General features: G+C 40.8%; 2 protein-coding genes across 3 annotated transcripts in view; both read left to right on the plus strand.

Moving 5' to 3' along the window:
• proser1 (proline and serine rich 1) overlaps positions 1 to 13,217 on the plus strand; it is a 49,697-nt gene extending 36,480 nt beyond the window's left edge. For both annotated transcript variants that reach the window (XM_034178347.1, XM_034178350.1), the window contains 2 exons: positions 2,196 to 2,198; positions 13,206 to 13,217. The gene's annotated coding sequence lies outside the window, so the exon portion shown is untranslated. The remainder of the gene's footprint in view (positions 1 to 2,195; positions 2,199 to 13,205) is intronic.
• stoml3b (stomatin (EPB72)-like 3b) lies at positions 267 to 13,603 on the plus strand. The gene is made up of 7 exons (XM_034178351.1): positions 267 to 421; positions 8,568 to 8,671; positions 8,756 to 8,828; positions 8,920 to 9,002; positions 10,122 to 10,325; positions 13,066 to 13,200; positions 13,334 to 13,603. The coding sequence occupies exons 1-7, from the start codon at positions 358 to 360 to the stop codon at positions 13,520 to 13,522; spliced, it is 852 nt and encodes a 283-aa protein (XP_034034242.1). The 5' UTR covers positions 267 to 357; the 3' UTR covers positions 13,523 to 13,603.
• The last annotated feature ends 274 nt before the right edge of the window (positions 13,604 to 13,877 follow it).

Below are 13,877 nucleotides of genomic sequence, written 5' to 3' on the forward strand. Positions count from 1 at the left end.
GCTGTTAAAGTGATATTTTGCTGTAAATTCATCCAAGTATACCATACCTACATTTTGCCTTTTTTTTTGCGCTATATGATAAGGTCTGATTGTATAAAAGTGTTTAATTTACATTTTATTTCTGAACACAGAGAGAAAGCAGTTAGTGATGTTTCCCCAGCACTAGAATTGTGCAATGACCTGTCCACCACATCATTATTGTACTTTGTTGATGATCAACTCAGTGCCTCGGCCACACCTTTTCTGCGTTACATCGGAGTGTGTAGCTTTAAAAGGCTGGCTGTGTCTCACAGATGCACTTGTAAACACTTTAACCTCTCTGCCACACGCACTTCCCCTTGCAGTTTCAATCAATATATGGAAATGGAGGACCAAGTGGCAAGCAAGAAGAGAAGAGACATAAGCAAAGAAGACTTAGTATGTAAGATAAACGTTTCTTCCTACTCTTTTTTCTGTTGTCTTGAAGAAAAAAAAAATTCAACTGGTTGACTGGAAAACTGAAATATTCTTAACTCTGTTATCTGTTAGATTACAGTATGTTAAACATTTGGATTAAGAAAGGGGCTGTTTGTTGTTCCGTGGAGCCTTTGTTCTGTGTTTAACTTTCCCATGATGTTATCAGCCTGAACACCTATTTTTTTTTTCTATCTGTAGAAGCACCATAGAAAGACAGACCATAATATAACTAGATCGTCATAGAGACACAAGTCACATGCTCCTGGGCAACAATCCCAGCAGTATGTCGCTGTGTTTTTTCTACGGTGTGTGTGTGTGTGTGTGTGTATCCGGTCTGTGTATTTACAATGTGATTCTACGGCTCGGGTAAATCTAATTTGGTTGTTGATGGATGCCTACATGGCAAAAATCTGCTGATCTTTCTTACCACAGACCTGTTGGGGAGGATTGCAGACGCAGTCCCAGCTCTAGCTCAATATAGGGGGGTTGGGTGACATGATACATAGTATGACAAAACGTAATAAAAGGTAAATCCCTTTGGCTGCTCCCTTGTTTGCACTCGGGTCGCCACAGCAAATCCAAGGTGGATCTGCATGTTGAATTGGCACAGGTTTTACGCCAGATGCCCTTCCTGACGCAACTCAACATTACATGGAGAAATGTGGCAGGGGTGGGATTTTAACCCAGAACCTTCTGCACCAAAACCAAGCGCATTAACCACTTGGCCACCACCCCTGCCAGTATGACAAAATGTAATAGAGCAACATAAAAACAGACTCCACATATCAGAGGCGCTGATCTAACATGTCTAACAAAGTATGATCAATAACCACATCGCTAACAAACACAAACAGAAGCAACAATACAAATTTTTTTCAAAGTATATTGGCTTTTTTTGTGATTACAAGGCGTGTTACAATATACAGTAGTGTTCAGAATAATAGTAGTGCTATGTGACTAAAAAGATTAATCCAGGTTTTGAGTATATTTCTTACTGTTACATGGGAAACAAGGTACCAGTAGATTCAGTAGATTCTCACAAATCCAACAAGACCAAGCATTCATGATATACACACTCTTAAGGCTATGAAATTGGGCTATTAGTAAAAAAAAAAGGGGGTGTTCACAATAATAGTAGTGTGGCATTCAGTCAGTGAGTTCATCAGTTTTGTGGGACAAACAGGTGTGAATCAGGTGTCCCCTATTTAAGGATGAAGCCAGCACCTGTTGAACATGCTTTTCTCTTTGAAAGCCTGAAGAAAATGGGACATTCAAGACATTGTTCAGAAGAACAGAGTAGTTTGATTAAAAAGTTGATTGGAGAGGGGAAAACTTATACGCAGGTGCAAAAAATTGTAGGCTGTTCATCTACAATGATCTCCAATGCTTTAAAATGGACAGAAAAAAAAAAAAACAGACGCGTGGAAGAAAACAGAAAACAACCATCAAAATGGACAGAAGAATAACCAGAATGGCAAAGGCTCACCCACTGATCAGCTCCAGGATGATCAAAGACAGTCTGGAGTTACCTGTAAGTGCTGTGACAGTTAGAAGACGCCTGTGTGAAGCTAATTTATTTGCAAGAATCCCCCACAAAGTCCCTCTGTTAAATAAAAGACGTGCAGAAGAGGTTACAATTTGCCAAAGAACACATCAACTGGCCTAAAGAGAAATGGAGGAATATTTTGTGGACTGATGAGAGTAAAATTGTTCTTTTTGGGTCCAAGGGCCGCAGACAGTTTGTGAGATGACCCCCAAACTCTGAATTCAAGCCACAGTTCACAGTGAAGACAGTGAAGCATGGTGGTGCAAGCATCATGATATGGGCATGTTTCTCCTACTATGGTGTTGGGCCTATATATCGCATACCAGTTATCATGGATCAGTTTGGATATGTCAAAATACTTGAAGAGGTCATGTTGCCTTATGCTGAAGAGGACATGCCCTTGAAATGGGTGTTTCAACAAGACAGTGACCCCAAGCACACTAGTAAACCAGCAAAATCTTGGTTCCAAACAAAATTAATGCCTCGCAGATGTGAAGAAATCATGAAAAACTGTGGTTATACAACTAAATACTAGTTTAGTGATTCACAGGATTGCTAAAAAAGCAGTTTGAACACAATAGTTTTGAGTTTGTAGCATCAACAGCAGATGCTACTATTATTGTGAACACCCCCTTTTCTACTTTTTTTACTAATAGCCCAATTTCATAGTCTTAAGAGTGTGCATATCATGAATGTTTGGTCTTGTTGGATTTGTGAGAATCTACTGAATCTACTGGTACCTTGATTCCCATGTAACAATAAGAAATATACTCAAAACCTGGATTAATCTTTTAGTCACATAGCACTACTATTATTCTGAACACTACTGTAACAGAGAATGCCGTTCCAAATACAGCTTGTTTGACTTATAACCATTTTGGCGAATGGCCTTGTAAACACAAGTAACAAATAATACGTGAAAATATTTTGGTTTAAATTTTAGGAGTGAACAGAGCTGGAACAACATCAAAAAAAAAAAAAAAAAAAAGGAACACAGAAAAAGAAAGAGAAAGAAGAAAAAAGGATGAGAGGTTACCAGTGGCGGCTGGTGAAAAACAGTCTTGGTGGGGCTGCTGTGCCAATAGATTCCCTTGCCTTGTCCAGTACAGGCATTCAAGTGAACAGTCGGAAAATTACTACAATTCCACAATAATCATTTCATGTCCTTCTCAAAATCAGCAGTTTTACAGATCAAGTTAACCATTTACAGCTATATTAGGCCCAATTTCTACTTTGGAAAGGAACAGTATCAAATACAATACAACACTCAAGTTCTTGAGCAAAGAACATTTCACCATTTGACACCAATTACACACATAGTGCACCAAACTGTACTGCACTGCCATTATCTACAGACAAACAGATCCTGGGGTTCACAATGACACCGACCTTAACAAAATAGAAAATATCACCAAATTTACACTTTCAAAATATGGAAAAATTCTTCAATTGACAAAAGAACATTATGTACATACTACAATGTTCACACCACCTTCAGAGAGAGAGAGAGAGAGAAAGTGTTTGTGTGTGTGAGAGACAGAGAGAGAGCGTGTGAGAGAGAAAGTGTTTGTGTGTGAGTGTGAGAGAGAGTGTGTGAGAGTGAGAGTGTGAGAGAGAGAGAGAAAGCGTGTGTGAGAGTGAGAGAGAAAGTGTTCGTGTGTGAGAGTGAGAGAGCGTGTGAGAGTGAGAGAGAAAGTGTTCGTGTGTGAGAGTGAGAGAGCGTGTGAGAGTGAGAGAGAGTGAGAAAGTGTTCGTGTGTGAGAGAGAGAAAGTGTTCATGTGTGAGAAAGCGTGTGTGAGAGTGAGAGAGAGAGAAAGTGTTCGTGTGTGAGAGTAAGAGTGAGAGAAAAGGTAATATTTTGCATTAACATTACTGAGTGGAATGGAGGCAAACTAAAGAAGCTTGAAAAACTTAAATTAAATAACTTGACTAACTAATAACACCAAAACCTTTAAATTAAATTGGTTAAAATTAATTAACAGTGTAGAGGACAAAGCAAATTAAGTATAAAAAAAACAATTAAATGCGTTGCTAAACCTGGGTTTGTCTTACTATAAGTGTCTTGTGTGAACTCAGTGGCTGAGTTAGAATTTCTTTAAAAAACATGCAAATTGCTATTTTAGGGTTTTGTTTTGTTTTTAAACTGAGCAAATAATTTGTTTTAGAGTGTGGAATACTCCAAAGAATATTTCACTTCTGTGAACTGATCCTCATAACGTGTAAAGTGAAATCAAAATACCAGCATGGCTGCAGCTTTGAACACTGTTACAAACAGCCCCGGCCTCCCCTATTACCATTATAACTGGTCTGCTGTCCCAATAAAGATCACAGCTTTGACCCCCTAAAACAAACAAAAAAAACATCACTCATTCGTTTTATCTTAAATTTTCATCCTCGTTTCCACACCAGGAGCAACATTGGGGAATAAATCCGAGCAGCTCGTCAGCTCACCTGAGCTGAAGCGGATCCAGAGGAGTCAGAGGTGGATTCGCTCCTTTCCACCCCGCAGTAAAGAGCGCAGATCAGCAGCCTCCGTGACGTGTGCGCGCTGACAGTGTGAATGAAGCCTGACACGGTTTATAACGAGTCAGACAAACGTCTCTCCTCCGACCGGGATGTGCAATTGTCATTAAACCACGAGAAAGATCTGATGTGCGCGCCTCCAAAAGGATCCCCGCCAAACTTTGGTGTCATTGATTTGATTAGTTTTGTCCTGTTTTAAACCTCCGAAGAGTTCTTCAACTTACTCCAGCAAAACACACGGAGACAAAATAAAAATAAATAAATATAACCCAAACGTCGTCGTCACCGTCATCTCTTCCTGACTGACTGACAGCAGCAGCTGACTGTAATCTAACGTTCAGTGGCGGTCCGAGAGTGATTTACTCCCCGGGCGAAACCCCCTGCGTGCCCCCCCCCCCCGCACACTAACGTAGCCACCACCTCCGCCCCACCACCCATGAAAACACTAACTTCATCCAGAACACCCACAATCCCATAAATTAACTCACAACAGCTATTTTCAAGAACAAATTTCCGGTTTTAATGTCTACTGCAATAACAAACACAAAGATAAACAATAATTACTTCAATAAAGTTTTTGAACATAAAAAAAACAAAAGACTCAGTGACTTCACATTACAACTATGTACAGTACAGGTATTTAAGAAAGCACAACTGCACTACAGCACCACCTGATGGTCAAAATATTGCACGTCATTCAGTTTTACCAACAGAGTGCACTTTGCATTATCATAGAGTACCATTCACCATAATGAACAAGACTTAATCCTCCATTAAAGTCGCACCATATAAATAACAAAAGAAGTTAATCTGTATATTGCAAAGTTCCATGAAGTGACAAAAAAATGTACAAAAAAACCCTATACGAGGTCTATTAGAAAAGTAGCCGACCTTATTATTTTTTTCAAAAACCATATGGATTTGAATCACGTGTGATTACATCAGACATGTTTGAACCCTCGTGGACATGCAAGAGTTTTTTCATGCCTGTCGGTTACGTCATTCGCCTGTGGGCAGTCTTTGAGTGAGGAGTCGCCCACCCTCTCGTCGTTTTTTTCATTGTTTAGGAATGGCTCAGAGACTGCTGCTTTGTTTGATCAAAATTTTTTCAAAAACTGTAAGGCACAACTGAGTGGACACCATTCGATAAATTCAGCTGGTTTTCGTTGAAAATTTTAACAGTTGATGAGAGATTTTGGTCTGGTAGTGTCGCTTTAAGGACGGCCCACGGCGCCTGATGGCGATCTGCGCTTCAAGGCGGCAGCGTCTCGCCGTTTCAAGTTGAAAACTTCCACATTTCAGGCTCTGTTGATCCAGGAAGTCGTCAGAGAACAGAGAACTTTCAGAAGAAGTCGGCATGAGGAGTTTATTCGGACATTCCATTGTTAAAGGTCATTTTGTAATGAAAGAACGTGCGGGCAGAGTTGCATGTCGGGCCGGACCCGACCGCGGGGGGTCGCCACAGAAAAAACACCGTTGGAAACCTTAACGGGCAAGTTGGAACATGCCCAAGCTGTTAAACAATTTCTCAGTTACTCACTTGTTGAAAGCCATCAAAAGCCGCCTGAATTTTACAAATTGTTTTCAAGACGGAGGTGTTTTTCCTGTCGCGGCGCACACAGATTCGCCGAGTCGTCACGGAAACGACTCGGCGAATTTGCGCGCACGTCTTTCATTAAAAAATGACCTTTAACAGTGCAATGTCCGCATAAAGTCCTCATGCCGGCTTCTTCTGAATCTTCTCTGTTCTCTGACAACGTTCTGGGTCAACAGAGCCTTAAATTAGGATGTTTTCAGCTCGAAACAGCCAGACGACGGCGCCTGGAAGCGCTGCGCGACGTCCCGCTCTGTGGGAAGTCCTTAAAGCGACAGAAACACCCCATAATCTCTCATCAGCCGTTAAACTTTTCACCGAAAACCAGCTGAATTTCTCGAATAGTGTCCACTCAGATATTCCTCACAGGTCCTGAAAAAAGTTTGATAAAGCAACGCGCGCCATCTCGAGCAGCGTCTCAAACAAAGGAATTCAGCCGAGAGGGCGGGACCAGTGCTCACTCAAAGCCTGCCCACAGGGAAATGACGTCACCGACACGCGTGAAAAAACTCACGCATGCGCACGAGGGTTCAAGCATGATTGGTGTAATCGCACGTCATTCAAATCCATATAGTTTTTTTTTATTATAAAATTGCCGGTTAGTTTTATACATTAAAGTGGCAAAAATGGTAAAGTGCAATCATGTATCATAAATAAATGAACTAATGACAGAGGTAAATTCTGTACCCATTACTGTACACATAAGAAGAAATAACAAACACTATTGTGTATCATAAGTAACAGGAAGCAACAAGTGAAGAAGTTAACACTCTTTAAAGGCAAAAATGGCAAACCACAATAATTTGTCATAAATAACAAGCAGTGCAAAAGAAGTAAGAGGAAAACAGTCTATATACAAAAGTTTGCAGGAGGGCATCGTAATTGTTTGCCACAGTGCTCACTATCCGTGATGTGAAATTCCATCAAGTAGGAGCATTTCTGGGCAACCTTGAACAGCCTGCAGACTCAAGAAAAGACATCCTCTTTGTGGATTTTGAGAAAAATGTGGCAAACCCAGAGAGTGGTGCAAAAAATATTCTGCACTCAGATAAGCATTTAGCCCTCTGAGACAGAACTAGATTCAGTCTGTGTGCATAGCAATGCACAAACATTGCACTGGGGGCTGTTGCTTTAACTTTGGCCTGCAAACCATTGAGAGCTGAAGCCATGACAGCAGCCATGGCTTCTTCGTAAAGAAGACTATCAAATGGCTTCACCAAAATCCGGTCCACAACATTCAAATTGTCTCCCATTATGTGCAGCTTGCTACCTAGCTAGCTGGGACTGGCGCGAGGCTAGTGTGAAGTTCGTCTGCCTTTGAGTGCTTTGTGACAGTGGAGGAGCTCAGCAGCACCCGCTGCTCGGTAGGCAAGGTAAATGTAGAGCAATGTCGATGTCCATTGGATTCTATGACATGTGACATATGTTACCCTGTAACATGATAACTAAGCATGCCACATAGTGCAAACTATTCCTTTTTAAAACCCTATTAACTCAACCAATAATTTGCATCACATTTTACAATATTTAGAGCAACTTTAACATCTGACCCCTGTACAAACTAATGCTGACCTTTGTTACCATTCTTGCTGTTTTTACCCCATAACTCCATAACATTCACTCATAGATAGTCCAAACTATACCTTTTTGGTATCGTTGTGATCAGACAAATAATGTGGTATAGCTTTCAATATGATTGAAACATTTTTAAATTTTGACCCCTGTGTAATTCTTCAATTGACCCCTACCTGAACACCAATTTAAAATTCAGGTGGATACTCAGTTTTTTCAAGAGTAATGTCTAAGGAGTATTTGTGCCAACTTTGGTGCTTGTTTCCAGATTTGAAGGATTCCTCTGTAAATATTCTGTTATCTGCTGCACTAATAGAAAATGACTGAATGAATGATTGTCATAATGTACTGTCAGTAATGTGTGATTGCTCTCTACTCATACATGTTAACAATGAAAAACAGGGTCAGATTATTGAAAGATGATAGCTATATATCTGGCTTGTGGGCCTCTAGTTCCACATCTTTTGTTTAGCACTTCTCTTTACGGCTGATGTTTAGATTTGTTTAATGCTTCAGTGAATCAGATGCAAATGTTCAGGCTGTTCTGTTTATGTTGGGCAACACTGTGGCTTAGTGATTAGCATCGTTGCCTCACAGCAAGAAGGATGTGGATCAATTCCCACCTGTGGCCTTTCTGTGTGGAGTTTGCATGTTCTCCCCGTGTTTGTGTGGGTTTCCTCCCCCATCTAGAAGATGTGCAAGTTTGATGAATTGGAAACTTTAGAATTGTCCAGGTCTCCCTTACAAAGGAGATGTTGATCTCAATGGGACTAACCTGGTTAAATGAAATGTTTGAAACACTGCATTCAGAACAATATGCCAGCCTTTCTCACTGCTTCCTTTTAATTGTAATATTTGACGTTCTCTCTTTGTAGCGGAACGGACGGGTTCTTTGGGCTGTATTGGTTGGTTCATCGTGATAATCTCTGGTATCTTTGTGATTGCTTTATTTCCCATCACCATCTGGTTTTGTATCAAGGTGAGTGAGCTCAGTGGGTGATTTCTCTATGTCCCGATCTTTGTGATTACTCCATAAAATGTGGCGCTCCTGTCCATATTCCAGATTGTTCAGGAGTACGAGCGTGCCGTCATCTTCAGGCTGGGCCGCATCACAGACAGAAAGGCTAAAGGACCAGGTACAGACACCAGTGGTTTTAAAGTTAGATATTATTGTTAATCAGCTAATGAATCAAAATGTGTGCTTATTTTTTGTGTGTGTTTCTGTAGGAATTTTCTTTATTTTGCCTTGCACTGATACTTTTGTGAAAGTGGATCTGCGGACAGTTTCATTTGACATCCCACCACAAGAGGTGAAGCCAAGCAGCAACCAAAGCCTTCTTTGTATATCTAACGAGAAACTAGATGGGCACTTCATTGAGTGTATACCTCCACCAAAGGCCCCCGCAATCCTCTTTCTTTTCATTTCTATTAAGCCCCATGCTAAATTGCAGTCCTTGGTCTACTTTAGTAGACCACCCTCATATGAAATTATACTTGTGTCCACGAGATCTAGATGTGGACCAAAGTACATCTGTGAATAGACAATCCTAAACAATTTACCATAGGTTCTTATCTGAACCTTGATAGTGATTTTTGATCTATTTCACCAAACTTTAATCCTGATCAAAGATTACAATCAAATGTCATTATCTTCCCCTTTATCTGATGTACAGGCCAGAATAACCCCCTTCCAAAATATACCCTGGGGTATAAAATAGCCCAGGGTGGTTTATACCCACGTAGCCTAGCTAAAACAGGCTTGGTATAGCTCAAAATATACCCAGTCCACTTTAACCTTGGGTGTAGTTTGCACAGGGGATACGTATTGGACTGGTGCACCAAAATTCAATGGGTTCTTCTTTGGCCCATGAACCACCACTTCACCAAGTTTTATAAAAATCAGTTCATAGATTTTGTGTAAAACAAAGGTAGAAATGATCATCTGCCCACAAAATTCTGACATTGAAAGAACCACAAATAATTATCTGATAAACTTTTTCTGGTAAAACTTTACTTGAAGGTACCGTCATAATACTGACTGTTGTAACTGCTACATGACACAGTCATGAACGTGTCATAAACATTATGTCAATGTCATATACGTTTATGACTGCTGTCATTAAGTGCGATTCAGTTTTTGGAATGACAAGTTGACAACTTGGCATACAACCGTAGACCAAAAAGGCCAAAGACAACTTCTGGTCATGTCACTTTGATTAAAGTCAAGTTGTTATAATAAAGAGAACCCAAAAATGTCAACTTGTCATTATAAAAACCGAATGACACTTAGTGACAGCAGTTATAAATGTTTATGACATTGACATAAAGTTTATGACACCTTCATGACTGTGTCATGAAATAGTTCTGATGATGTTATCTCTCTATTATGATGATACCTTCAAGTAACGTGTTACCCTTTTTCTATTTAGATCCTGACCAAAGATTCAGTTACTGTGTGTGTGGATGGCGTGGTTTACTTCCGAGTGAACGATCCCATCTCGTCCGTGGCCAACGTATCTAACGCCGACTTTGCCACTCGTCTGCTGGCTCAGACCACCCTCAGAAATGTGCTGGGAACCAAGAACCTGGCTGAGCTGTTGTCTGACCGTGAGGGCATCGCCCACAGCATGCAGGTACAAAACCCAACACCTTCTGAATGTAGAGCCTGTACTATATAAAATAATGTAAAATCATTGAACAACCTCACTGTAGTTGTTGTTGTTGTTCAAAACACAAAAAGTACAACTCGGGAGAGGACAAACTGACGTACCATAGACAGAAAAAGTTGAGAACGGAGTGGTTCACTGTGTGTATGATATTATGTATTTGATAGACTGGAAGTACCAAAAAGTTCTTGGTATGAACTATTCGTGTCAGTTGTATGTTGAAACAGTATTTATCACTCTCTTATTTATTTAATTTCCATTAATACTGCTTTGGTTTTGTTTTTCATTCATATGAATTTTTGTAATTTATCATTTAATTTTTTAAACTTATATTATTGGGGATGCTTTCTTGAAATGATACATCATTTTGTGTTGGGAATGATTAATTTAAGGAGAGAGTACAAATTATACACTGACAATCAGTGGTACATACCTATTAGTACCTTAGTACCCAATGTGACACACCTAATGTTAGGTAAGACAAACCTTAGCTTTAGGTAAATAACATTACTTTAACTGTAATTTAGGGCAAAAGTTAGAAGCTAGCTAACTTTAACATTCATCTGTAGACACTTGACAGTCTAATTCAGAATCTATGAAGGTAAGAAAGTAAAGTGTCTTTAAAAGCTACATAACTACTTACATTAACCTACGATGACAATATCCTTTGGCCTGAGCCAAGAGGTTCTAGAAATGGTATGGTCATAGGTGTCAGCCTGACTCCAGAAAGGCCAAAGAGGGTGCAGGTTTCTTTGTAACCACCAACTCCACCAGGTGATTTCACTGATTAACAGCAGACAAGATAAGTTCAGCAATGAAAGTGAAATTCGTTTTATTTTGCCACGATGCTCATGGAGGACTGCTGCCACCTACCCACGATGGCCCGTTTCATGTCTTGGATCGGAGGACAAAAAGGCGGCGAACCTGGGCGCACTTCGGCAGATCGCATCACTCCAGCCCATCTCAAGCGAAATAGACTCACTGGAGCATACCCATCCTTCTCCCCCACTCAACACGGGCCCCCACAGCGGAGGTCTATGGCTCCCTTTACCACAGTGCCACCAACGCTCCGGTGCTGATGAGTCATCGCGGCCAGATTATTCGCCCGCCTCTCCATAACATTTATTTCTTTCATTATGGTGAATTCTCTGTCTTATATCACAAGTTTTTAAATGAATCAAATCTGTTGATATTTTTCAATTCATTCTTCTTCACAGACTAAGGTTAATTATGGAGTTCCACAAGGTTCTGTGGTAGGACCAATTTTATTCACTTTATACATGCTTCCCTTAGGCAGTATTATTAGACGGTATTGCTTAAAATTTCATTGTTACGCAGATGATACCCAGCTTTATCTATCCATGAAGCCAGAGGACACACACCAATTAGCTAAACTGCAGGATTGTCTTACAGACATAAAGACATGGATGACCTCTAATTTCCTGCTTTTAAACTCAGATAAAACTGAAGTTATTGTACTTGGCCCCACAAATCTTAGAAACATGGTGTCTAACCAGATCCTTACTCTGGATGGCATTACCCTGACCTCTAGTAATACTGTGAGAAATCTTGGAGTCATTTTTGATCAGGATATGTCATTCAGTGTGCATATTAAACAAATATGTAGGACTGCTTTTTTACATTTGCGCAATATCTCTAAAATTAGAAAGGTCGCACCACTCTGCATTTAATCATTAGTGATTGATCTCTGCTCCCCTCCACAGCATGTCTTTTTCCTGGTTCTCTCCCTCAGCCCCAACCAGTCCCAGCAGAAGAATGCCCCCCCTGAGCCTGGTTCTGCTGGAGGTTTCTTCCTGTTAAAAGGGAGTTTTTCCTTCCCACTGTCGCCAAGTGCTTGCTCACGGGGGGTCGTTTTGACCATTGGGGTTTTTCCGTAATTGGCCGTGCCTTACAATATAAAGCGCCTTGGGGCAACTGTTTGTTGTGATTTGGTGCTATATAAATAAAATTGATTTGATTTGATTTGAATTTAATTATGATGATTTCCAACCCTGAGGACTTATCTCTGTGGAATGCTTAAATGGACTGCATTTATATAGCACTTTTACATCTGCATCAGACGCTCAAAACGCTTCACACATCAATGCCTCACATTCACCCCAATGTGAGGCTGTTGCCATACAAGGTCCCACTACACACCGGGAGCAATAGGGGATTAAGGACCTTGCCCAAGGACCCTTAGTGATTTGCCAGTCAGGCTGGGATTTGAACAGAGGATCTTCTCAAGCCCAATACCTTAACCACTAGACCATCACAATGCATAACAAGCAAAACAAAAAAACCTTACTTCACTATGTATAGTCCTTCAAAGCTCACTGCATGTAATGCTGGCAATAGATATTCATAATTCATCATATAAAGTCATATCTCCTGAAGGAGGCCTTCCAGGCACGTCCAACTGGAAGGAGGCAGTGAAGGAAGTGTGGGAGGAGCTGCTTGCTCTGCTGCCACAGTGACTGGAACAAGCATCTGAAAATGAATTAATGATCATATCTCAGTGTGCAGAGTGTATCAACCTTCTGATGTCTTTAATTACCTTTTAAAAGGCATTGTCTACTTTAAGAGAGAGAATGATTAATAAATGATCCATTACCTGTAAACATTCTACTTATAATCATTGCGATTCTTAAACTGTGTTTGTGCACTGTTAAACCAGAAATGCATCCGCCTTTGCTCTGTTTTGCAGACGAGCCTGGATGAAGCCACAGACCACTGGGGCATCAAAGTGGAACGTGTGGAGATTAAAGATGTGAAGCTGCCAATTCAGCTGCAGAGAGCCATGGCTGCCGAAGCAGAGGCTGCACGAGAGGCCAGAGCAAAGGTCAGAAACACTCAGCGTCTTCACACTCTCGTCTCTGCAGCACTCACACCGGCAGATGATGCACGTTTTGCAGAAAATGAAGCCGGCCTTGCTTCTGGTTTCTGCGTTTTAAAGAATCTTGTTCTCCTTCCAGGTGATTGCAGCAGAAGGGGAGATGAACGCGTCTCGTGCCCTGAAGGAGGCGTCCCTGGTGATTGCAGAGTCTCCGTCAGCTCTGCAGCTTCGCTACCTGCAGACCCTCAACACCATCGCAGCAGAGAAGAACTCCACCATCATCTTCCCACTGCCCATGGACGTCATGGCTCACTTCATGCGGAAGTGACAGCTCAGTTTGCTCATTTTCTAAAGATACTATTAAAAAAATATGATTGGATCAACATACTATTTGGTGTCAAATTGTAAAGTAACAATTGCAGAATGCGAGATGAAACTGCTGTTGTTCTCTTTGAGTTATCCAGATGCAGAGGTGTCAAGTAACGAAGTACAAATACTTCGTTACTGTACTTAAGTACACTTTTTAGGTATCTATACTTTACTCCATTACTTATTTTTCTGCCTACTTCCGACTTCTACTTATTACATTTTCACACAAGTATCTGTACTTTCTATTCCTTACATTTTTAAAACAAACAGCCTCGTTACTCTTGGCTTCAGCGCCGGTGGATGTGCGCTGAGGC

This window comes from Thalassophryne amazonica, chromosome 9 (genome assembly GCF_902500255.1).
Source record: "Thalassophryne amazonica chromosome 9, fThaAma1.1, whole genome shotgun sequence".
In the NCBI taxonomy this organism is placed as follows: Eukaryota; Metazoa; Chordata; class Actinopteri; order Batrachoidiformes; family Batrachoididae; genus Thalassophryne; species Thalassophryne amazonica.

Bases quoted from the DNA above. Each gene is read 5' to 3' on its own strand.
- stoml3b (XM_034178351.1), top strand. From the start codon at position 358: ATGGAAATGGAGGACCAAGTGGCAAGCAAGAAGAGAAGAGACATAAGC. The intron at 422-8,567 runs GTAAGATAAACG...CTCTCTTTGTAG, and splicing joins AAGCAAAGAAGACTTAGTAT to CGGAACGGACGGGTTCTTTG. The intron at 9,003-10,121 runs GTGAAGCCAAGC...TTTTCTATTTAG, and splicing joins TTGACATCCCACCACAAGAG to ATCCTGACCAAAGATTCAGT.